At 40.3% G+C, this 25,979-nt stretch overlaps 2 protein-coding genes across 7 annotated transcripts in view; one reads left to right on the forward strand and one right to left on the reverse strand.

Annotated features, from left to right (window-relative positions):
• The window catches only part of chst3a (carbohydrate (chondroitin 6) sulfotransferase 3a), a 7,392-nt gene extending 105 nt beyond the window's left edge, over positions 1-7,287 (reverse strand). Inside the window, exons 1-3 of the mRNA XM_012838130.2 lie at positions 6,647-7,287; positions 1,239-1,430; positions 1-1,132 (exon numbers count right to left, since the gene is read on the reverse strand). The exon at positions 1-1,132 is cut by the window's left edge and continues 105 nt beyond it. Of these exons, the coding sequence (XP_012693584.2) occupies positions 1-1,132; positions 1,239-1,318 (1,212 nt within the window). The 5' untranslated portion in view covers positions 1,319-1,430; positions 6,647-7,287. The remainder of the gene's footprint in view (positions 1,133-1,238; positions 1,431-6,646) is intronic.
• Positions 6,756-25,066, forward strand: cdhr1a (cadherin-related family member 1a). 6 transcript variants are annotated; one of them, XM_042709564.1, is made up of 20 exons: positions 6,756-6,821; positions 9,554-9,635; positions 10,135-13,775; positions 13,958-13,963; positions 14,295-14,390; positions 14,825-14,970; positions 15,054-15,104; positions 15,202-15,291; positions 15,561-15,647; positions 16,279-16,398; positions 16,621-16,764; positions 16,975-17,053; positions 17,216-17,316; positions 17,737-17,940; positions 18,698-18,850; positions 19,058-19,222; positions 20,867-20,934; positions 21,917-22,145; positions 22,400-22,654; positions 24,245-25,066. In XM_042709564.1, exons 3-20 carry the CDS (start codon positions 13,715-13,717, stop codon positions 24,815-24,817), a joined length of 2,628 nt encoding a protein of 875 aa, XP_042565498.1. In that variant the 5' UTR covers positions 6,756-6,821; positions 9,554-9,635; positions 10,135-13,714; the 3' UTR covers positions 24,818-25,066. The 6 variants fall into 6 exon arrangements, with proteins under 6 accessions (XP_042565498.1, XP_042565497.1, XP_031434505.1 ...); XM_042709563.1 differs by having other exon boundaries at positions 9,554-13,775; XM_031578645.2 differs by having other exon boundaries at positions 9,554-13,775; positions 13,961-13,963.
• Positions 25,067-25,979: the final 913 nt, after the last annotated feature.

Below are 25,979 nucleotides of genomic sequence, written 5' to 3' on the forward strand. Positions count from 1 at the left end.
ACACACCTGCTGAACCACCTGGGCTAATTTGAACGGGATGCTGAACCTCCACTTCTCCACCTGCTCCGAGGAGTTCTTCTGAGTGGAGTACACGCCGCTGGCCTCCTCGGTGGCGTGGGTGTTTCTGAGGATCCACTCTTTGGCCTGAACAGTGAAGGGGATTCCAGTAAACTTGTACATCTCTGCTGCTTTCTGCATCGGATAGCGGGCTATGTCCTCGTAGCGCACTAGCATGTAGCGCCTCTGCAGCCACTCGGGCCTGGACAAGCCCAGCTCGGCCGACATCTTGATCTGGTTGCAGTTCCCCTGCAGCCTCTTCACCTCCTCGTCCTCGATGGGCACCTCTCCGTTCACGGCCCAGGCCTTCCAGTTCTGGTACTTGGAGGAGAAGGCCACCATGCGAGAGGCCAGGATGGCCCTGGGGTCTCGCACCAGCTGGATGAACCTCATGTCCAGCCGTGGGTCCTCCACCAGAGGCTTCAGAGTGTCCAGCTGCCGCACACGCACCGTCTTAATGGCCAGGTGCTGCTTGCCCTGACAGGCCAGCGCGGCCAGCGTGAGGTTCAGCGGACCGCAGCGGCGGCTCCTGCAGCGGTACCTCTCAAACACCTCCTTCACCACCGGCGAGCAGACCTCCTCCTCACACAGCGCCATGCTTGACTCGCGGCGGAACAGGGCCGGGGTCACGTGCTCCTGGGGCGGCGGGCTGATGAACTGCTCCAGCATGCTGAAGTCGCACATGAACAGCTGCCGGAGGACGTCCTTGTAGGCCCACGAAGTGGCCGAGGAGTTGACGACCCCCGTGTCAAGGGTCAGCTTCCTCTCCACGTGCCACAGCGGCTCAAACAGGTAGAACATGGTGTCTCCCTGCTGGTTGAAGAGTTCCCCCACAAAGGATGAGCCAGTCCTGGTGGTGGCCAACAGCAGGATGTGCTTCCGACCTCCCTGAGCCTCCTCGCTGCCCTCTGTGGTGTTGGGGACACCAGCGTCTGCTGGGCTGGATGCAGGATACTGCTGGGTGGTGGGAGAGACAGACCCATTGTCCTCCAGGACAATAGGAGCAGACACTGTGAACTGTGCCATGGTCTGGGGCGTCTGCAGCATCTGTCTGAGAGTCAGCTTATCTGAAACCCTGACAGGAAGCCAACCAGGGGGATTACAATTACACAGGATTATAAAATTGGGGTGCATTTTTTCATTTCTAATTATGTTAATCATAGAAGATGTGCTGCACTAACCTTGAAATAATGTTGTTCTCTTTTTCAATGATGACCAGCACCACAACGCAAATGATGAGGATAGCATATTTGTTTCTCATCCTTGAATGTGGTGTCTACTGAGATGGTGTGGCAGGATGCTCATTTACCAATGCTCTTCAGATATATGGATTAGTCTTTAGTTCATAGTGCTCCAAGGCATGGACATACCCGCTGGAATAGAAAAAAAGATTATGAAGAAAAACGTCCATTCAGGACTTAGTGAAAATAACAGTGTGGTACAATTACTGTGGATTATTAAATGTTTTAAGGCATATATCTTTAAATTAAAAATGTAAATATAATTCTAATTATGGAAGGCAGTAATGGACTACTTCTAAACATAGAGCATAGGTGTGCACCAGACACAACACATAGAGGACCCAACCTTGTTCTACACATGCACTGTAAACCCAAACAGTTCTACTAACTTATTAACATTATGTATTCAGTACTTAAAACCTGGTATTTAGTTGACACAACTTTAAATGTATTAGTTTTCTGAGCAGATGAAGACGTTTTAATTGTATTGGAATGTATTTGTTTGAGTAAACATTGCCTGATAACTCATATTTTTTTAGTTTCATTCAAACGTGACGTCTGACGTCATCAACGTCGTTGCAGGACTAGTTCAGAACAGAATCAGAGATCTTGTGATGAGAGACGGAGACAGCAGACTTAATAATTGTATAGTATCAGTTAGACTTCTATAAGCATGTTCCTCCTGTAGAAGAGGAGTCGACCAACTTCGTAGGGTGTGAGTTTGTGAAAAAGAGGACACTTCGTCACGGGGAGGGGCGTGGTAGTGTGTAGCATACAGATGACCCCGCTCCCTCCCCCCGCGACGGAATTTTGACATCTTTTCCACATGCAGATGTCATGTGCTGTTGTAAACAATGGAACTAGTGGAAACGGCACGGTGCTCAGTGTTGCCAGATTGGAAATGGTGAAGTATCGTATTAAATGCTCAAAATGATCGTCTTTGGAGGATAATTATCGTGCATCTGGCAACACTGAGAGGCCGGTCGACCAATGACAGTTCTCGCTACAGTCAGAGCTTGTGCTAGAAGGTGGAACGTAAGGGAGATACCCTTTCCTAAACTTGTAAGGGCGTAAAAACTAGTTTGTGAAGGACCCAGAGAAACACAAATATCCGACGAGGCAAAATCCCGGACGATTTTGCAATCACTGCCGGCCGCATGTCCGGGTAAAAGAGGACGTCTGGTCACCCCACCAAAGGAGATATTTTAGTAATCCTGTCGCTGCTAAGCGTCCTTATCTGGTAAGTAAACAGTGTTTTTTAGGTGTTTGTTGCGACAAAATTGCGGGAGCAAGTGAAATTGCGATAAGAAGTGGCGAATTTCCCTCTTTGTAATTATTATTGAGTAATCACGTTTTGGCTGTCAAGTAGCAAGTTCAGTTGCACGACTGTTGGCGCTGGCGGCTAGGAAGCTAAAGAGCTAAAGAGCTAGTTAGTGGGTTATTTCCCCCCAAGTATGTTCATGTGCAAAGTAAACAACAATCAATTGTTTATGTTGAAAACAACTCATGTTCTACAGAAACCCCATATAATTCATATCAGCATGCTAATGTTATATGTAACTTTTTAGCAGCTAGCTAGCTTCTATGTGTTTTAATGGATCTGATGAATAAAAGTGTTAGCAGCAAGCTAACAATAATGGTCGAGAACTGCAGTTAAGACCTACAATATTCTTTTTGCCCTGAAAGCATTCGTGTTGCATATAAACAACAAACCGATTTGATGTAGACATATAAGAAGAGGAGTCAACCAAAGGAGATATTTTTGTGTACAGGCAGAAGGCATCACGGACTGGTTTTGGTGTTCAATACCTGCAATGTAAGCCCTGTTAATATCCATAAATATAACAAAATCTGATTGTGTCTTCAGGTATTTTACATAATGAAAATAATTCCAGAATATATTTGCATTTTTGTTCATTTCTGTCAGTTTTTTTGTAAGTGTTTCCATTGAAACTCTCCTGGTAATTGTATTGATGGTGTTTTGCATGAGGAAGAGGAGCCAGATTTTGATGATGCTCCTGTTGCTCTCCTTACATCGGGTCCCGACCCCTTCAGCTGCGAGAACATCTTTGAATTGGGTGCAGAGGTTTTCTGAGGCATTTATGTTGTTGTTTGGCCTGACATGCTTTCAATTTAGAATATCTTCAAAAACTCACGCACATTCTCATACAGAACATTTTTATGTGTCTGGATGACAACAAACCTCTGAAAACGTCCTTACTCACCTTAAAAAATGATTTGTTGAAATAAACGATTTGTTGTTGACTTGTTAACTTTGTAACGCTGTTCTTTAAAGCTTTGATGTAATCTTTTATTTTGTCAGTTGTTTTACAAGAAATATAAATTATGTGATACCTCTTAAGTTTTTCTCATCTCACTCTTTTTAATAGAAATCTTACATAGATTTGAATGTTTCTTGTAGAGTAACTTTCAGTTTAAAGTCAGTTTGTAAACAGAACCAGAAAATCAGTATATGTGGTCGATAATTGAAAATAAGTAGTGCTCACTGAAAAAAAGTTAGCTATTTAAGTATTACCTACTCAGAATAATCAAGTGGAGTTAACTTTAAAAAAGTAAGCTTATTAAGTATTATTTACTCAGAATAATTAAGTTGAACTCTTTCACCAATATGAAGTGCACTGAACTTGATTTTTAAGGCTTAAAACTTAATTTTATTTTGTGTTGTTGAGTGAAAATAATTTAGTACATAGAGGTTAAAAGATTTAAGTATAAAAATATTTGAATATAAGTTCAGAGAACTTAAAAATTATGAAAACGATAACAAAATAAATCAGTATAGCCGATGTATAATTTTTAAGTTAAGTTTACTTAAAAATAATAATATATGTACTCAAATTTTATTATGTAATCGGTTACATCAAAAGTTTTAAGTACTCTGAACTTGTTCGGGTTTACAGTGTGGAGTCATTTGTCGTTAGTATCCTATTTCACTGGATCCTACAGTAGACCAGAGCACACACTTCATATGAAGCATGGGGACTAAGGCACAGTGGCAGATTGGAATATTCATAGATCAAAATCCTTGACAATAAGCAACAATGTTAAAACGAAGAGTTTAAAACAAATCTTATTATGGACAATTGCTTAAATATATTCAAGTAATATACAGTATATTATCATCATCCTGTGAATGAAATGCTGAAATCAAGCTGGATTAATTAGATTTGTAGCCTGTTTTCTTGGCAGGATACTACACCATCAGACACTTCTAGTGCTGTGTTATGTGTGCCCAGCAGACCTTCCCTTTTTCTGATCCCCTAAATCCTACAGCGTCCAGTTTATATTTCAGAGTAGGATACTGAATCTGTCACTGGAGTTTATATTTCAGAGTAGGATACTGAATCTGTCACTGGAGTTTATATTTCAGAGTAGGATACTGAATCTGTCACTGGCTGCTTTGGAAGTGAGCAGCATGCTTGTTTTTGGAATGCCTCAGTTGAAGTGATGGGTAGCTGCCGTTTGTATCCACTTCCCCATTGCATTAATTACCCTCACTTGCAACCAACCTACCACTTAACTTGTGAATTTCACAGCGCACTGTACCATTGGTTCCATTTAGACAGGAGACTCATAGATAGGCAACTGATCAGGATGGACAAGTACCAAAAAGGAACACTGTGACTGTTTTCAGTGTGCTATTAGTTTACAATTAGTTGCCTGAAAATTGCATTCCTCACATATTTTTGTACACAGAGCATAGAAACACTAAAAAGATACTAAAAAGTGCTCTCCCCTCTCTATACCTTTTTCCCTCTCTAGAAAATGTCAAATGAGAATAAAATGTTTAAAGTGGATAAACTAACCACTACACTAAAAATAGAACCGTTTGAACTGTTATATTTCAAAATCATTTTTGGAAATCAATCCTCTGAACTGCAGGGATCACATAATGCCTCCTCCCAGTGGCCTACCGCCATACCCCATATCACCCAGGACAAGAATAGATCAGAGGATGGCCACTAATCTGATGGATTCATACTTCAGGCTAACAGCTAGCACTTTTACTGCAGGCCAAATGAGGACACTTGGGTTAACTGATGTATCTTTTTGGCATAAAGGTGATTTGAGACAACCCATGCCACATGCCAGAGGAAGCTGTATATGAACTGTTGTGTTTTACCATAGTATACTTACTGGTGTCAGTAGTTATAACGTTGACTCTGACTGCTTTAAACAAACCAAGCATATATAAAAGTTTACTCTGACTGCTTTAGACAAACTGCTTTAAATATTTCCATTATTTCCTTCTGTCAAGTAAGTAAATGATCAGCCCAAATCATATCACTTAGAGGGAGACGCAGTTTTCAAAGTGTCAACAAATGATTGTGTACACTGTGAGTAAATATAAACCAATTATATGGACTTATCAGGCTGCAGCTATCAACTTGTCAGTGCAAGAGCTGAAATCTTTACATATTCACAAATCACTGGAGCATTTGACAAATCTGATGATCTGCCGAAGCAGAAACAGACATAACACTGTTTATCATCCCGGTACAAATGACATTAATGGCTGCTTTGAGATCCTTAAAGTACAAATGTGTGTGTCTGAAGAGGAGCTGTGGGAAAGACAGAGGCTTAAAATGAACTGTTTAGTCTTGCGTTTCCAGCTCAGAGCTTATGTCAGATTTCTTTTTCCAGAGTTTCTTGTCACCATAAGCCTGTTCATCTTAAGTTAGAACTGTTGAAATCAGATCTGTGTACGATGTGTAAACTCACACCATGTGGTTTTCTTAAACATCACACCACTGTTAGTCACAGCAAGAGTGCATGCAAGCCTTAGGGACATTTTAGTGCTGAGGGTTTTGTCTTGTTCCATTACGGCTTGTGGTTCCCCTTGACGTATGTCCCAGGGGGAACCGAATGTGTGTGGCACGAGCCCTCCTCAGAGATACATGCCAAATCACCAGTGACAGATGCCTCCGCTGGGACTGACGCGCTGGGGGCTGCCACCGGAGGGGGTGGAGATGGGCAGGGGCATGACAGGGCTTATGAACTACTATCATAATTATGCCAGGCACAAAGTGACGTGGCACCAGCTGCTGCCTTTTACCAGCCCAAAACATACTACCTGATAATACATCACCTTAACCTATATCTGAGGCAATACATTTTCACTTCTAGGTAGACTTTCACTAAGCCACAAAAAAGGTTTTGCTGAATGATGAAATGGCACTATTGGCAATGGTATGGCATTTCATATATATATATATATATATATATATATATATATATATAAATATATTGGCCTAATATGAAAAGGAAAAGTTAATGTTATAAGTCTCATATAAGTCAGTTAATTGTAGAAAACACATAAAAAATATTACCTTTATTATACTCTCCATAAATCCCTGCGCCGTGAATGAGCAAGAAGTGCGCCTTGCGCCAGCATCCCACATGGTCCAGGACACACTGTTCCTTTGGATCCTCCAAACTTACAGATCCTCAGTCCGTCGAGTGAGTCAAGGGTATCATGCCAACTACATGGAAATGGAACCTGAGGTAGGCATCTTCTATCAGCTTAATGATTTTACCTCCACGGCTTCTAAAAAGAGATTAGCAGTCTCAAAGTTTTAAGGAGTCACTGCAGCACAATGCATGTATAAAACAAGGAATAGCAAAAACTTTGAGCATTTTTTAAATAGTTGATAAATAAATCAATGATAGTAAATTAACAGGATGATGCAATGATGTCCTCAACATTTTTTACAAATGTTGCGATTTCTGAGTTACAAGACCTTCGAGGGAGCATGCCCAAGTCAGCGCACTATTCCCCTCCACTATGATATCCTGGAAACATGGTCACGTGATCAGAAGTGCCCCCCGGTAGCCAGCGGCACTCACAAGGACTTTTCTGTTTTAAGAAAAATGCTTCCATTGAGCGACGTGTAACCTACGTGTACGGGTGTAATTTCACATGCAAAAAAAAATCTACGCGCCGTATTGCTAAACGACAATATCTAGATTTTAGAGACACCATACATTCTAACCGTCATTCAATCATCCAAACAAACATGTTCTTTCAGGATTAAGGTTATTTGTGATTCATGAGGAGTATTTCACGAAATATTAGATCCTTCTGATGAGACATAGATTATTCAAATAGATACCTTTATTTACACTGACAATTTGTTGTTGTAGTTGTTGTTGTTTAAGTTATTTTATTGTATGTAAGTGTTCCGTAGGTGCAGATTTCTGTTATTAAGATGTCGATTTGAAATACCATGCCTGGTTAGAGAAACTGAATATTTCATCTTCTCTCCTTTAGCCAGGCTTGCGAAACGTTAAACAGCAATAAGGCTCTCAACCACTGGGAGGCGCCATTGTAAAAGATTTTACGACACAAAAATATCAACCTCGCTGACATGCAGACCTTATTTGACTCCAGTTCAGAGTGCAATAGAGTGCAACCAGTGGCGGCGCCAGAGATTTTTTGCTGCAGGTGCTATGGGGGTGCTCGGCGTTTTACCGAGGGTGCTATGAAATTAGGGTGATAGCATACGTGTCACGTGGTTCTCTACTGCAACACCTCCCCACCATATCGTCATATCTGTTTACATGTTTGCTCTTTGAAGCGTCTTTGTGGTCCATGAAAAGCGCCATACAAATCGATCGTAGGTCTATTATTATTATCATTAGGCTGCTTCCGACGGACGCGCACATAGCCGTGTTCCTCTGCGACGGTCACTGACAAAATGCATGCAGCATCAGCATGTTATAGATTCCGCAATCCCAAATACTTCACTTACTTCATTGGGGGTTAAAGTTGGCGCCAGATGACCACCAGGTCACCACTACCATGTCTGACAAATTAAACTAAACATAAATAGTTCAATACATTCTAAACTAAAGGGGGCAAATTAGAATAGCAAATAGAATTAACTAAAACAGTCAAAGAGTCAGAAATGCTTTCAAAAAGTATATATTATTTCAGGTCACAATCAATAAAAACATAGAAGCTTATGTATAACTGGCTAGCACAGACAGACTGCTCGTCCTAGGCTAGAATCTCTGATTTTTTTAAGGCGGATCCCGAAAAATCCCAAAAAGAGACCGCATTCATTAATGTTACACATCTAACAAGACCGTTCCACCTTAAATCTTAAACGGTGTAAAGATGCAGGCCCCTTTTAAAAGTGAATGGAACAAAACAGTAGGCACTCAAAACCACAATAATCAGAGCTAGATCATTGTATCATTGTACAATACAACTCGTAAAGAACAGGCAAAAATGCAAACAAAACTATGCTGGAAAAGCAAAATCCGGGCAACCCAGCAGACCAGGTGTAGCACGGCTAGCACCCTCAGTAGAGTTGTAGGATTGATCTCTTTGACCACGACGTTCCTCTTCTTCTAAATCAGATTCAGATACCCCTTGCATTTCTTCTTCTTCTTCAACGTCACATGATTCTTCTACTCGTAGAATTTTGGGTATCAAAAACCGATCCATTATTGTGAATTTGTTGATACTACCGCTTGACTTTGACAGTGCACTTTCTCTCTTTCTCCTTCAATCGTCAGGAAACGTCAACGTTCACGCATGCGACGTGTCTCTGTCGTGCTACGTGAACAATCTGTTCATTTCAATCTGTTATTATTTTCTTTTGTGATTGAAATATTATTATCACACAATAAATTAAAATAAGAACGCAGAATTAAATTAATAACAATAATAAATAAACCATTATTTTCTTGGGGGTGCTATGGGGGTGCTATGGCTAATCCAGGGGGAGCTATAGCACCCCCTAGCCCCCCCCTGGCGCCGCCCCTGAGTGCAACAGTTTAAAGTGCTTGCAATTCCCTGTAATTTGCGAATGTAGTGGACATTATTGTAGGCTATAAGTTATGGTGCATGGCTTTTTTGCTGATTTGTTGAAGGAACAGTATATTACAGAAATAGCAAAGGTCCTTGTCTTTTAAAAGACCATCTAATTCATGGAGTTATAAAGATTGCATTTGAAGTAGCCATATCTGTATGTTTCTGTCGTTCGACTGATGCAAACGATCTAGGAAGTTATGACCTCTAGTCCGTCTCTTATATTGACGATGCTGTCAGTTCTATTGGTGCATAATAGCCTATTAGAAGCTGCTAATAGCCTACTTCAAATATTTTGTATTGACTCAATGCGGACTGAAATGTATTGATTCATACCCGTTTTCGAATATCACCTTGTAACTCACATTCTTATCAATAACTAATGTTAGTAATTGTATCTTCTTTATATTTGTTGCAGGTGGTCACTTGTAAGGAGTGTTATAGGTTGGAGGCAGAGTCTTCTGAATTAATTTCCTCTCTAGTTCTTCATCAGGACGATGGTCTGGATTATCATGCTAAATATACATTTTTAGTGTATTTGTGACCTTATTTTTGTTTAGCAACTAGCAAGATCTATTAGCCTATTGCAATCTTCTCTTATGGTTCAGGAAGGTTCAAAACACAAACTCTCAAAGTAGAATTCTTCATAGGTGGATTGTGATTTTCTTTTTGTGTATATGTTAAGCATTACACAAATCAGAACTTGTGGAGTTCAGTGAAGTGATGTCATAGTTTGACCTTGCTTGTCACTGGCCATGTGACCAGGGCATGCATGATGGTGTGTGTTGACATCCAGTCTAAGAGTTAAGTCCAGTCTTTTTCATAGAGCCCCGGTCAAACATATAGCGGTGGCTGACTTGTACAGAGAGATGACAATCACATGGTTATTACGATAAAAGCTTCATACTTCAGATTAAAGACGATATGCTCATGTCCAACTCAGATTTACACAGATGAGAATATTTCTCATAAATAACTGATTTATTTTTTTCTCCCCAGACTCTTATCTACGCTGTGACCCAACCCCCAAGGCTGTTGCATGAATGACGCACAAACTCTCAATCTATTCATGAAAATTTCCCCTGGGTCAGAGAAAAGCCCTGTCATGGAGAAAACAAAATACATGTTTTGACAGAATATACTGGGGATTACACCATATGGAAATAATATAATACGTCCTTAGAGCCTTATGTTACAGCTGATGTTGTACCCTGTATATTATATTTTGTGAAAAAGTTAACTCTGAGCTCTAAGTTGTAGCCATGTTTCCAGTAGCATCTCTGGGGCTAACAGAGGGATGCTGTTCTCTTGTGTTTCCCGTAGACTGGCCCTCTGCACTACAAGATGATAGCGGATTACAGCAGGGTAATCTGCCTGCCAGCCATCTGCCTGCTCCGCTAAAATTAAACCTGAAAGCAGAGGCATAGAAGTGCATGTTGATGAAGGTACGTTTGCAGGTGAGCCATATCATGGCGCTATAGTTGACCCGGCAACTGTAATTGTCCAATCAGTCATGGCTTTGAAACAAATATGTCACATATCACTCAATACAACTGGCCCCTGATTTAGCATAAGAGTACATTACAATGCAATACATTTAGTCCCCGGACAAACTGGAATAATAAGTGTGATAAAATTACTTCTGTTACAAAGTTTAATGATAAATATTCCAGCTCAATTTTATTTTGTCCACACAATGTTTTGCTATTTTGTCTTGACAAACAACATTGCTTTATCAATACAAAAACTGTTATTTAAAATGCAATCACATTTGAATAAATTGGAATATTGATCCTCAAACTGAGTATGACATATAGGGGCTACTTTGCCATTGTCAGAATTTAGAAGTACATTTTCAGCGATCGGCTTTAGACATACGACACAATGTTGGGAAACATGTTTTTTTTTTATTTTTACATTTTTTTTAAATATATTTATTGAAGGGTACGTTATTATACAGGATAAAAATAAAATTTTCCTTCATGCTTTCTGAAAATTTTACAACAACATAAACAACAAAAGCCAACAATCCCCAACCTCCCATTAGCCCCCCTCCCACTCACAAATGTTGGGAAACATGTTAATGCATTTCTCCACATTAACATGTTTTATATTTTGGTTTATGGAAACCCCATGTATGTCAATGGATTTTTTATAAAATATCTTTCCATACAATCCTTTACAAAAGTTCGACATTTAGTGATTTTATCACATAGAAAATATATCTCCCTGTTTATGAGTATCAGTGATTTTTGAACTATGTTTTTTGTTAGGTCTTCTAATTGCATACTTCTAGATGGTTATGATTAATAACAGCAGTAACAATAATAGTTAAAGTAAATAAAGACCTTTATAAACATGACAAGTTTTAAAACCCTTAAGAAGTATGATCACAAATATGTGATTAGAATATTGCAAACTGAAGGTTCCATTGATATTGTAAAGGAACTGAAGCCACCGCTTTAAATAGCAGTCAGTGAAAATTCTGGAATGACTTGCTAAAAACTCACATTTTGTGATAGGCTCAGAGGGACATATACCTTTGCTGTAGAACTGTCTTCTAATCCACCTGATATCTCCCAAATCTCTTCTCTGTGTTATCTAGTTGCCAGAAAAACATAACCTTTCAGAATATTAGTTCTATCCTGTTCTCGTCTTAAAGATACCATGCTCATGTCATCTGACTATTCACCACAGAAATGATACTTGTGAAGTCCCTTTGTACACAAAGCTGGCTAAAAGTTGTTGCATGTAGTCAAATTCTTCTTCAAAGTGACCATAGAGATACAGTAGGCCTGGTTTCATAGCAAAGTAACCCATTTTCTCTTGCAAAAGCCTTCATCCTACAGACAAGGATAAAGCAAGGATATACTGTTCCAGAAAATGTAAAAAAAAAATCCAGAAGTTTGGTTGTTTTTTGCACATAGCATGTTACCAAGTGATCAGTGGAAAGAATGAACAAAGACTTTTGGTGGTGTACGATTCTTGTGAAACATGGTTATTGTTTTGTATTGTTAGAGGAAGACTTCCAAATGTCCATATTCCAAATAGCACAACCAAAGATTTGTGACTACAGATATGCTAACAAGTGTCTAGCCTGGGAAATAAGGGGGGAAGGCAATATGATAACTAGTAGGACTATCTTTTATATGTACATACTATATGTTTATGTAAAGAGTATTTCTAGGTTCCTTGTTCCATCAAACTGAAGCCATATTCCAGTATTGTACCTTGTCTGTCATGTTTATTAATAGCATGTTCTGTACACTCTGGTCATTAGGGTTTTAGTCCCATATGTGAGAGATGTGAACCAGGGGAGAAGAGTCACTCTGGTCATTAGGGTTTTAGACCCATATGTGAGAGATGTTAACCAGGGGAGAAGAGTCACTCTAATGCCCTACATGAGTAAAATGTATAGACATTTGAATTCGCTTTTATTCTGGCTCTAATTGTACATATAACTTTCTTCCAGAAGAGAAAAACGTTATTCCAAATAATCTGTCTTCGTGCTCTCAGTGTCATCTGTAGCGATGTCTAGTTTATTAGGATGTCAAAACAAGCAAATAATTGGTTAATTGATTGGAGGTTTCCTGATTGGTTTAGGCAGACAGACCATACTGGAAGTTCAGTTTAGCTTTGACATATGGAACAGTTTTCAACACAATTGAATCTGTAAATTCTTATCACCCAGTGAACACACCCAACAAACTAACATACATTGATGCCACACTATGACGGCACTCTATTGAAAAAGTAGTGGAACAAGGAGTGATAACACGCTATCTGCTATCGAATATAACCTTATAATACATCGCTAGAACACTATAATAGCAGCACTGTTTTGATGTGATGATGCTTGACATTCAACATTCAACATGTTAAATGTAAAATGTTAAAGCAATACCTTGAGCAATCTATGTTTACTGTGTTGGTGTTCAACACTGAACTAATGGCTTTACCTTAGGGATAACAGATCAGTATTGCATTTGAAATGTGTTAGTCAGATCTTGTGAATGTGTTGTAAAGAGGTCAAATTAGTTACCATAACATTTCTACTAAAGCATTTTACAAATGCAGTCATGTCTTTAGACAGGGTGAGATCCAGATAGGGAACAGGTCTGAAAGAGAAGACTGACAACATGAATATGGACAGGCGAAACAATTAGAATGCACTTCCAAAAATATCTAGACATACTGACAGAGCTTGTAACAACGATTTTCTTAGAGCTTTTTGTGATTACATTAAAGGCAACATATTTCCACTACCATCAAGCAAACTGTTAACCTTTAATGACATTTAACATCTGGCAAGGCAAACAATCTTGCATTGCAATCTTGCATCTCACTTAATGATGTGTTTGATGCACCACAACTGAAATAATGAAGTTTTCTTTTGAATTCTTCAGGGACAGACTGCTGTGCTCTAAAAATGTTCAAAGGGCTAAGGCGTGTCATTGGATTAGTCGCTTAGCATATGCCTTAGCTTCCCTCCGTCCAGCAGAACCACCTGCAGAGGGAAACGTGTTTAGAACTAGTTCTGTCCTAATCTAGCTTAGAATCCATTGCTTCTTTCAGAAGGATGACGAATTTCAATAACATTGTTCCTTCTCTTCTCGTTGTATTTGCCCAGTTCACCTTTGGTGAGTGACATATGCAGTTTTTTTCTGTTATTTAGGTGATGTGATTTATGATTCTTCATTTGTTTAGCTTGAATGTATTTCAACTATTGCTTATTATGTTGAGACCGTTGTACCTCTTGACATACTATTTACTCTTGTTTACTTTGTTCTGTAATCTGTTTACTAAATACACGCTGCAACAGCAGCAAGTGAGTACATTTTGATTGGGGTGTTTAGTGTCAGATCTGTGTCATTTATTTGAAGTGCAGGTACAAAGCTCATGTTACATCTTTAAACACTTAGTATTGCCTGGTAAGAATGATATTTGATGTGGCATACAGTCAAGATACATGGTCAGTCTGAAATCAGAGGCTTTTTTAACTTGCATGACGTAATTGCAACTGTAATCCTTGTCAAGTGGATAAAACACACAGAGGTCAGAAATAGTACTAGACAGATTTCAGGATGAGGACATCAGTTGTCATGAAATCTACTGAATGTAATGGATATTTATGTTGAAAACATTCGATTTTTCCCCAGCACATCTTGATTATGCTCCATATTTCTTTGATAATGGGCCCAACAGTAACAGTGGTAATCTGGCACTGTTTAGTCTCTCAGAAGACACGCCAGTTGGTAAGATATTTTGTAACATTATTTGAGAGATAAACAGACATATATCAGACAATAAACATACATAGAACAGATAATATACATCACCGTCCTCATTAAACATCTGACTTGTGACAGTTGTGATTGCGCTTAGTAACTCATTAGAAGATTTAAGCTAGATGACGTCAGGACAGATGTCCACTGCTCTATGCATTAATCATGATGTACACTGACTGTTATATGGCCTTCTAGAGGCCATCTAGACATAGTGGAAGCATATGCACAGCATTAAAGTATAGTACAGGGTAGGCTGTACTTTATTGATCTCTGATTCATTGTCATACGTACAGCTATAACATACAAACGTATATATGTATGTATGCATGCTTAGGAGGAGGATTCAAAAATCTCTAAATATATAGCACAAATCACACCATTTTCTTTCATTCCCATTTCAGGAACACAGATATATATTCTCAATGGAACTGACCCAGAAGGTCAACCAGTTACATATGGACTGACCTTTGAACCAGGATCCAAGGAATTGTTTCGAGTTGATCCCAAATCTGGAACAGTTACCCTTATTGAGGAGCTTGACAGAGAGGTTCATCATAAAATAATTCAGATATTTATATCAGTGGCATAGTCCATTATATCAGATTTTGCTAACATTTATTTTATCAACAGGTGCAAGATGAGATTGAAGTATTTGTCAGTATTACAGATGGGCGTAATAAAGTAAGTAATAGCACTTGTTCATGAATTTGTAATTTTTTGTGCCACTGTAATTGTGTTTAGTATGTGTTTAGAAACATGTTTTATCCCTTCACTTGAGGTTACTGAGAAGGTCCAAGTGTTTGTGATGGATGTCAATGATGAGAAACCACAGTTCCAGAATCTGCCTGCAATTTTGGATGTTCGAGAGGTGAGTTGGCAATTGTGACTCATATTGTTATCTGGCAAATATGCATTTTTATAACCCCTGACCTGATACCCGCTGTGTTTGTAAGACTTATAATAATTATAATACTATATTGCAATGCATAAATAATCATGATGCTATATTATACACGTAGTGAACTCAATGTACATAAGCCATATGCAGTTATAGTATATTATTCAAGATATATTTGAACAATATTTAAATAGGACAAGAAATAGATAATTGCGAATAAATCCTTGATATGCTTTCAGAGTACCAGACCTGGCAGCAGTGTCTACAAAGTAGAGGCTATAGATAAGGACACGGGCTCGGGTGGATCCCTCACCTACTACCTCCAGGTAACAGTCCAGAGCACTGCAACCAACCGCAGCCTTCCAGTGACCCATATCTTCACAGGAATCCTGTCAAAGTAGTGCTATGAATATGTTCCTGTTTTAATTACTGTCGCTGACAGGAAATCCCTGTAAAAATGGAGGATTGAGAGGTCAAGTTGGTCATAATGAAAGTAATAATACTGTAGAAGCACATCTGATGTCAGATGAAAAGTGGTCCTCCATACAGCGAGGGATTAAATTACAATTACATTTCTGTAAGGTACTGAAGGATTAGGGAACAGCTTTGCACCATTTGGCAATGGTGGGGTATGTTAGATCGCAGTTTATGCATGTTGGCTATTATAGACATGAAACAGCTGGGAATGAGATTCTGCAGTACACAACATCTGTACCCGAGAGATTTCACCTGCCCATTTAGAGTATGGTCACTCCTGACTGACGCAGATGCCACAGTCATGATTCCTGGCCATGGCCTTCAAATGCGGCTAGGTAAACCAGATGTCCATTCACTGCTCTTACCATCCATATGACGAAGAACAGAGCGTGGATAGAGTGGGGGTATTTGAGGAGATCACAGGTCATTCTATTAAGCATTTAAAAGCTATTAAATGCTGTCTGTTCTGTTTCTACCTAGAGCTCTGACGCAAATGGGAAGTTTGGAATAGACCGACACAGTGGAGTGCTACGCATTAAACAGGGGGAGACCCTGGACTTTGAGAAGTCCACAACACATTTTGTCACCGTGGTAGCAAAGGTGAGGTGGGCTACATGGTACTGGTGTTTGCAGTAGCATCCCCATGTAGCCAATCTACTGTAGGAACTAGTTTTATAAGCAGTTAGAGACACAGTGTTTAACGGTGTTGTAGCATTAAAGTTTATACTTATCTCTCCACTCTTTCTATATGAATCCACATATTTGTGTATTGACATATCTATATTTCTGTCTGTCTTTCCATTCATCTCTCTGTGGTATCAGGATGGAGGGGGAAACTATAAGGGAAAGTACCAGGTCCTCTCATCGTCTTCTACTCTGACCATCAATGTTGTTGACACTCAGGACACACCCCCTATCTTTGTCGGATCTCCGTATTTTGGATATGTTTATGAAGTGTCATCACCAGTGAGTTTGTGATGAAGTACAGTAGTACAGACCATGCCAAACAAATAAGTAGGGTAATGTAGTTTGACGTTTGACATTTGCTGGAAATATCGTGCTTGTTGCTATAAACCATTTCCCCACATATGTGATTTGAAATACTAGGGTCTAGTAGTAGGATTCGAAATACAAGTAAATATTGTGAAAATATTGTGGTTTTGGTTTTGGTTTCAGGGCTCTGAAATATTCACAGTTTTTGCCAAAGATGGAGACTTTGGGAACCCCAATCCTATCCATTACTCTATTGATTCTGGTAAGCAACCGCACATTTACAAGCAGAACATAATGGAAAGAAATATACAATGTACTGTATAAACAGACACTATAATGAGGGAGAAAGTTATGCATTGAAGTCATTCATGACAATGGATGCACAAACTGGGCAGAAACTGATTCCTGAACTGTGCCCACCCAGGTGCAGATGCGGTCTTCAGCATCAATAAAACAAGTGGCTGCATTAGCCTGCGTGCCTACCCTGCCCACCTGAGGAAAGAAATGTTTCATATTAAAGTCAAGGTGAGCCTCCTCAAGTGTTGACATGTTCGTGATCTATTCAACTGGCTCATTGTTGTTGTTTGCCACTCTTTGCTTCATACGACCCACTTCTGCGCAGGCTAACTGTAATCCCATTGAAATAAGTCATAAGCCAATTACAAATCAAAGGTGAACTTAACTGTGCTCCTTGGCATGTCAAGGTTCTCACTGGTCTAATGAGCTAAGGAATGGCCTGGTGATACACATTCCTGGAAATTCAATGGATGAGGTTTAAAAGGTGGATAGAAATGTTTTGCCTATATGCAGGTGCTAAATGGGTAGTTCATTTTGGTTATGCTGTATGGCACCCATCATAAAACAGCCAAATGGATTCATGTTAAGCCAAGTGTTTAATCAAATCACTTTCCTATTTGACCCTCATGGCACCCCGTATTCCTCCAGGCCTCAGAGGTGGGTCCAGATGGAGAGTTAATGGACTATGCCATCACCACGGTAACCATACGAGTAGTGGACCTGAACAACCACCCTCCCACCTTTTATGGAGAAAATGGACCTCAGAACATGTTTGAGCTTACAATGTATGAGCACCCCCCAGAGGGAGAAATCTTGAGGGGGCTGAAGATCTCCGTCAATGACTCAGATCAGGTGGAGTAGACCATTTGTCTTTGGTCAGGGGGGGGTTCATATCCACCCCTCCTCAGGAGCATTAACATTGTTCATTTGCCTTAGCCTTAGCCTTGACTGCAAGTCTGTTTTCTGTTCTAATGCTATCATGCATACAGTATAATGAGCTTTATCCTTTAGCTTAGTGTGTTCGTAATGTTTTCCCTGAGGGTAGACTTTCCATTCATGATGAAAGTGCTCTTTTGGAGGTTACATAAAAAGACTGAATATACCCAAACAAACAGGTGTTCCATTTTCCAGATTCTGTCATATTATGTAAGGCGTTTTTATCGGTAAGCACCTGGTTTTTGCGAAATGGCCAAAATAATCTAACAAATACATCCCAAAAATAGAACAGGTTTGGAGACATTATGTTAGTGTTATTGTCAGCATTTCTAGAGATACTACACGAACGTAGAGGAATGTCCAATTTGTTAAGTTGACATTGGGAATGTTTTAAACTCTTTCCATACCCAACCTCAATCCCCCAGACATGCTCATTTATTTTCCCTTTGATTAATAGTATCTTTCACTTATCACTTTCGCCCCCTAAAGACAATGGCCTTATTGTGATGTGCCACTTTCCTTTTTAAGATGATTGTAACGTGAAAACAAACACAAATGTAGTAAGTAGGCCAACATATGTTAGACATAAACACTGTTTTTTATTTGAGTGCAGATTTGGTCACGGTAATGTCATCAGGCAATGCAAATGCTAATCTTAATCCGTGTTTTTCAGGGAGCTAATGCAAAGTTTAACCTAAGGCTGGTCGGGCCTGGACGGATATTACGTGTGGTCCCTCAGACCGTCCTCAACGAGGCCCAAGTCACCATCTTAGTGGAGGACTCCTCTGCCATAGACTACGAGAAATCACAGTTTCTCACATTTAAGGTAACCACATCAGTCTGCACCTCAGAAAAAAACTGTACTGTGGAACATAATTGTTTTCAATATGAACCAGATGAACACACATCTGCCATTATATGTTAGTATGCTTATACTGAACTTATCAGTTTTTTATATACTTATTTTATTTGTAACAGTATCATAGTGGAAAGATTAACAGTGAAACTAACTAAAAATTATGTTGTATTCTAGCTGCTTGCAGTGGAGATTGACACACCTGAGAGATTCAGTGCCACAGCGGATATAGTGATTCACCTACTAGACACTAACGACAACGCCCCCCAGTTCTCATCAGAGTACTATATCGCTCGGATCCCTGAAAACTCCCCTGGAGGATCCAATGTTGTTACAGTAACAGTAAGTGGTTGTTTGAGCTTCAGGACATAAAAACCCAGACATTAAAGAAAAGTATTGAGAGATAAGAGTGTACATTCTACATCTATATTGGAACTAGGAAGGACAGGGTTTCTGGGGACAGGATGGTGCAGTGCTGATTGAATGCTGGGTAGAGGTTGAATAGTTGCGAGGGATGAGTACGACTGGAGAAGAAGAGAGAGAGGAGAGATGAGATGCGTAGCTCGAGAGGAGCATTTTGAGAAGGGGAATGTAGAAGTCAGTAGGTCAGCATGCTGTGATTTGAAGTTGAAAACATGAGATTGGGAAACTAGACACAGGAGGAGTGAAGACTGCAGACAAGGCTGGAGAATGGGGATGTCAAACCTGCACTCCATCACTTGTGACTAGATGAGCACAAGGCAATAGTACAGCCCAGTAGATGTCATAGTGATGGCAACAGGCTGACTAAGTGTTTTTGAGGCTACTGAGGTGTGGCTGTAGATTATAGAAGCACATGCCGGCAAGCGTAAGGGTTTGCCACACTCATGGTCATTCGGCAGTCGTCGTGGCTTGGCACTGGCACTTAGCATTTGGCATCAGCTAGATTGTTCTGTGTTTGGTTGAGGTGACCTATTCTCTGCCTAGAAAAGGTCACCAGGAAGTTACCAATTGCTGTTGTCAAAGTGAGCACTTGAGTGAGAATATATGCCTTTGGCCTCTGTCATAAAACGCCTTTTTCTATTATTTACTTTGTATGACATTGAGCTTTAAGATGACTATTATTTCTATCATTTACTCTGTATGACATTGAGCTTTAAGATGACTATTTTTTCGATTCCCAGCATGTCAGGGATATCATACAGCCAGACAGCAGTCATGTTTGTAAAACATGCTGAGCAGAACCCAGCATGAAGCAGTACCTGTAATAATAATGTGCTGGGTGTATGCTGTCCAGCTTATTGCATGCCCACTAAATACCAAACAAAACAAGCAATAAAATGGATAGAGAAGAACTGATTGAGTGTTTAATAAAAGGCAGGCTAAATCCCCAGGTTATGAAGAGCCGTGTGTGTTTAGGCAGCTCCTCTTGTCCACTTAAGTGCTGGCTGAAATGCCAATTTGGATTTTCATGAAAGATATCCCAAGTTATCCACACACTCCTTACCTCATCCCTTCCCTGGACGCAGACTGTCTGTTCCCTGGTTGTTGGCAAGAAGCAGTATGGGTCATCTTCAGCCAAAACCATTAGTACACAAGGGAACAGGGGTTCATCGAATGCTATTTCTAATGCTCAGTGAAAGTATTCTTTGTTGTTGTTCTCATTTGTAATGTTAGTTCATGAATATAGTTCAAGTGATGGTAATGGTCCTTTCATTTACGTGTTTAGATATTGTAGTGTGCACTAACAGGTCGTTTCATATACGTGTTTAGATATTGTAGTGTGCACTAACAGGTGCTTTCATATACGTGTTTAGATATTGTAGTGTGCACTAACAGGTGCTTTCATTTACGTGTTTAGATATTGTAGTGTGCACTAACAGGTGCTTTCATTTACGTGTTTAGATATTGTAGTGTGCACTAACAGGTGCTTTCATATACGTGTTTAGATATTGTAGTGTGCACTAACAGGCATGTTCTCCTCTCATCATGTCTCTGTTCATGCAGGCTGAAGATCCAGATTCAGGCCTATGGGGGGAAGTGAAGTATTCTATATATGGTGCTGGATCAGACTTGTAAGTGACATTCCAGAGTAGTTCTAGTACTATACTCACACAGCGTACTCTTTCTGCCTCTTTACCTAGAAGCCTTTAGAGAAGAAAGAACTTGTGCTGATCCTTCTCTCTGAATTAGTTTCTACTTTATATTCCATTCTCTCTCTCTCTCTCTCTCTCTCTCTCTCACACACACACACACACACACACACACACACACACACACACACACACACACACACACACACATTTTTATTTTATTACTGTTTCCTTTCATATTTTGCCTTGATACACCAGCTTTACTTCATATCCCCCCTCAAAGCTGGGCCTTTGTGGACTCAAACTGTATTTATATTCCACTCTGTTTTTATTAGAGTTCAATCTGCTGATAGAAATCACTTAAATGTTTTCATAGTAAGTCACCTCAAACTCAGATGTGGCCTTGCATTGGTGGAGAGACACTTAACTTAAAAATAGATTCAGCCGTCACACTCAGTTGATAAATGAAACTTAACAGACAGAATGTCCTTTCATACTGTTGAACAGGGTTCATTGTGACAAACTCAAATCTAGGGTGCCTATATGACGGTTACTGGCAGAAATGTCTTCGACTAGGCACTGGGGTTCAGCAGGTCTGTGTGAGCATCTCACAGGCATTGTGATAACCACCTTACGAGAGGCAATGGCAAACACATGAAGTTGTTTCTCCACAAAATGTCCTGATCACAAGACAGACAGGCCCGTACCTCCATCTTCTTTAACTCCCTAATGGGATTGGGGAAGAAAATAGAATGTTCTCGTGAGCCAGTGACCTGTAATCACCCTGCAATGTGACAGTTGCATTTGCAGTAAGGCGATTCTACAAACAGCTCTGGGGATAGTCCCGTAAACCGTATGTAAACCTTTGAAAACAAACAAACAAAATACGTAATAGCATGCCGACAACATGACTTGTTTTGTCCTTGTTAAATAACGTATACCTTTCTTTCTTTACTTGTTCAAGGTTCCTCATTCAATCGCAGTCAGGAATCATTTATACTCAACCTTGGGCTAGCCTGGATGCTGAAGTCAAGTCCAAGTACAATTTCTATGTAAAAGCTGAGGACAGAGAAGGAAAGTACAGCTTGGCTGAGGTCTTTGTAACCATTCTTGACCTCAATGACCACCCACCTGAATTCAACAACAATTTTTTGGAGACAACCATGATCATTGGGGCACCAGTCAAAATAGAGGTCTGTTGACAGACAAAGCCACTTTGCAATCTTAAACCTTTCACATATGACATATACAGTACATGTATTCATATATTTGTGTGTGTGTGTGTGTGTGTGTGTGTGTGTGTGTGTGTGTGTGTGTGTGAGAGTGTGTGTGTGTGTGTGTGTGTGTGTGTGTGTGTGTGTGTGTGTGTGTGTGTGTGTGTGTGTGTGTGCGTGTGTGCGTGTGTGCGTGTGTGCGTGTGTGTGTCCTTGTGTCTATTTTTGTTCAGGCAATTGATGAGGATGCGGAGGAGCCCAATAACATCATTGAGTACTCCATCATGAAAACTGAGCCGGACAACATCTTTGACATTAATGCTGACACAGGCGAGATCGTGCTGAAGTCTTACATCAAGTCCATGGACATCGTTCAGAACATCACCAATCAGAAAGAATGTACGTGGTCTGTGGTGATCCAGGCCAGAGACCGGGGGTCCCCATCCTTCGTCACCACTACTGTGGTCAAGATTGACATCACTGAAGCAGTAAGGCTCTCACCCCTCCAGGCAGACATTATCACCCTCACCATCACAGTTTACTACCCAGCCAGCGGTCCCAATCATTTGACATGTAGACCAGTGGTTCTCAAACTAGGGGTCGGGACCCCAAGTGGGTCGCCAAACGTTTTTTGGGGGTCGCGAAATTATCTTGCTGCCCTGTGCATCAACATATTAGGCTTTGACATGCTGTATAGTCTATCAGAAATGGTGTTTTCTACATCAGGGTGGATAATGAAAACTAATATTGTCTCAGCAAGCAGTCTCATCCTTCAAGATGAATCTGAATTTAGACCTATAATATCCTGTCAAAATGTCTGGGGGGTCGCAAGACTTGGCAAATGGATTTTATGGGGTCCCCGGACAAAAAGTTTGAGAACCACTGATGTAGACAACAACATTCCACTCAAGGGGGGACAATTTCATGAAACTAAGCATGGGAGACCATTTTGGCATTGCTCAACAAAATAAGACATTAGAAGTGTCTCATAAGAGTTTGTATCACCATATTTCTACATTGCCTAGCTTTCTCGGTCAAACATTCTCTGGACAGGATTGTTTATAGGCTACAATTATATGTATTGACTTTTATGGAGCCATCATTTCTATATATCAGAATTTTTCATATAGTACTCTCGAGGTGGTGCCTTCCGCCTCCTAGTGCTTTGAGTCCATGAGAATTCTCCCATGATATGATATGGTCACCTCATATTTAAGATGATTTATTGTTGTATCATTTTCAGGTCAAATCCAGAGTAATAACCTACTTCCTGAGCCTCAGGAGACGGCCATCGACTGTTTTCAACATATGCTTGAGCACTGTTTCCTTGGCGATTCTTTTGACAGTGTTCTTTTCCACCATTACGTACTGGAGATCTGTAAAAAAATCTCGGGTCCAACCACGGGGCAAGATCAGAAGGGTTGTTCGCAGGCCACGACCATGACGCACCCTCACAACTCACAACTCACAGTATCGATATACACAACTAAGACTAGTGATATCCACGCACTCACATTAATGTTGTACTACAACATTATGTCTGTAAAAGAGTACAGGAGCACAATCAGAACAAATGTGCTTCAAACTGAAGGGCAATCACCTGGATCTGCCCCTTGATCCAGATCCGCCCCACAATGCATTGGGGTCTTCCTTCCCATGCTCCACACCTCCACCAAGTGACATGAAAAGCGGGCAGGTAGCTTTTGCGTAATCTTGCTGACAGACCGACAAAAAAAACGGCAAAGAAAACACAACCTCCTTGGCAGAGGTAAATAGAAACACAAAAAAGGTTTCGTTTTACACATTTCTACTGCTCATGTGCATGTTATGGTCATGATGGTGGGCGCCCCAGTCAACCCTTCTGATCTTGGTCTTAACATTGAATCAGGCTCTGTAATATTACACAATACATCGTCATGGCGAATTCTTACAAACACAGTCACTGTGTTGCCTTGGAAACTCTGGTCATGACAAGTCTATCACTTTCTTGTGATCAATTCCTCTGTGTCTTACACAAATGATGATACGCTTATCACTTCAGTCAAATGGACTTGATTTCTCTTTGTGCTCTTTTACAGACTCAACTCAATGGACCATTCGCGTCCTTTTTAATGCAAAGTAGAGACAATCCCATTCAAATCCTAGGTATGATTGCCTGTGTCATCTGTAGCATGCTCGTGGCTACAGTCTTGATCTCTACTATCACATTTGTGCGCAACAAAAAGTCAAACAAGATCTTGCCTTCACGCCGCATTATACGGAGAAGGCCCAAGCACAGACAGTGGGGATTCAAAGTTGGAGGAAACAGCGGAAAGAATTTTGAAGTCAAAGACGAGCCTGAAAATGTAGAGAACATTAACTGTAACAATAACGTCCACACACACTGCCACCTCCACCACCACCCACCCCCTCCTATGTACCCCCCTCCTATGCACCCCCCTCATATGCACCCCCCAGGCCTGCCCCCTCCACTCCCATGCTTCTCCCGGCCAAGCGAGCGGCAGTGGGCTGGTACCCCAGTCAGCTCCAGTACAGTGGTTTTAAAGCCCATGAAAAGATTGATTCAGACTAAAGAAAATAATGTGAACACAGCACTGGTCTCAGAGCTGAAGATGAGACTTGAACAGAAAAGAATGGCCAGCCAATATTGACTCTTCCTAAGCCTATGAATGCATGCAGCTGTGGAGTGTGATGGATGTGGAGGAGGTGGTCCAGGGGTGTGAGTCGCTGAGGATGATCACCCAAAGGATGGGTACCAGCCCAAAGGACAGCTGAAACCAGCCTGGAGGACTGCAGGCCTGCCTCAGCGGTCCAACCACGGCCCCCCCATGTTTCTCACTCAAGCTTCCACTAGGATGTCTGTACTCAACCAGGACAGGAGGAGAACCTTGTGTTGCTGGTACCCCCCCCCCCCCCCCCCTCTTGAAACCAATATGGATACACATGCAATATAAAAATGTTATACAAATTACATGTGATTCAAATATTTGTCCGATTTATAATCACAAATTCAATCAGCCTGAGGAGACAGAACCACTGTTGTCTTTCCCTTTGATATTAAAACAGCCATTCGATGTAACGTTTAATCATTTGGTCTGTTTAAAGGGGTCTATCCATAGAGTGGATCATTAATAAATGCAGTGGATCTCAGAATCACAGGTTTACAGTACGCCAGTGTAACGGCTTCATTTTATGCCAAATCTCATTGGTTATGATGGTTTTTTTTTTCTCTGATGGGTACAGTATGTCATAAATGTCCAGATATTTATAGAACTTTGATAACGAAGATAACTTTGCATGGGTATAAGGGTTTTCAATAAAAATCAATCTGCACAAGTGTTCAGTGATGTGATTCTTTTCACTGAAATGTGGAATAACAGAACAAAGTGAATGGGTGTATGTATGAAGTGTATTTAACACTGTATTCATATCTTTGATATTTTGTATTTGGATAATCCATCCATATGCAGTATTTTGATAAATAAATTAAATTCAGCTTGAAAATGGTGAAATATGTATGTGAGTGAGGTGAAATATATGTGTAAGTGCTTACTAAAGAGAAACACATTCAATATATAAGGGTGATAAACCTGACTACTTGATCACAAATTCTTATCACATGCTAGTACACTTCTGTCCATTCACTCAGATTTAAAAAGACATCAACAGAAAGCACACCACTGCTTGTTACTAATGATAATCTATTTGTGCTTCCATAAGCCTTGAGTTAAAATGTCATCCCTGGATCAAGAATAACTGATATAAAGATATACACAGGCAACATTCCATTTGAAAGATGACATAACAGAGGAC

This window comes from Clupea harengus, chromosome 13 (assembly GCF_900700415.2).
Source record: "Clupea harengus chromosome 13, Ch_v2.0.2, whole genome shotgun sequence".
Taxonomy (NCBI): domain Eukaryota; kingdom Metazoa; phylum Chordata; class Actinopteri; order Clupeiformes; family Clupeidae; genus Clupea; species Clupea harengus.

Excerpts from the sequence above, each read along its gene's own strand:
- cdhr1a (XM_042709563.1), top strand. The coding sequence starts at position 13,715 with ATGACGAATTTCAATAACATTGTTCCTTCTCTTCTCGTTGTATTTGCC. Across the intron at positions 17,317-17,736 it reads TGTTTCATATTAAAGTCAAG|GCCTCAGAGGTGGGTCCAGA; the intron begins GTGAGCCTCCTC and ends GTATTCCTCCAG. Across the intron at positions 22,655-24,244 it reads AGATTGACATCACTGAAGCA|ACTCAACTCAATGGACCATT; the intron begins GTAAGGCTCTCA and ends GCTCTTTTACAG.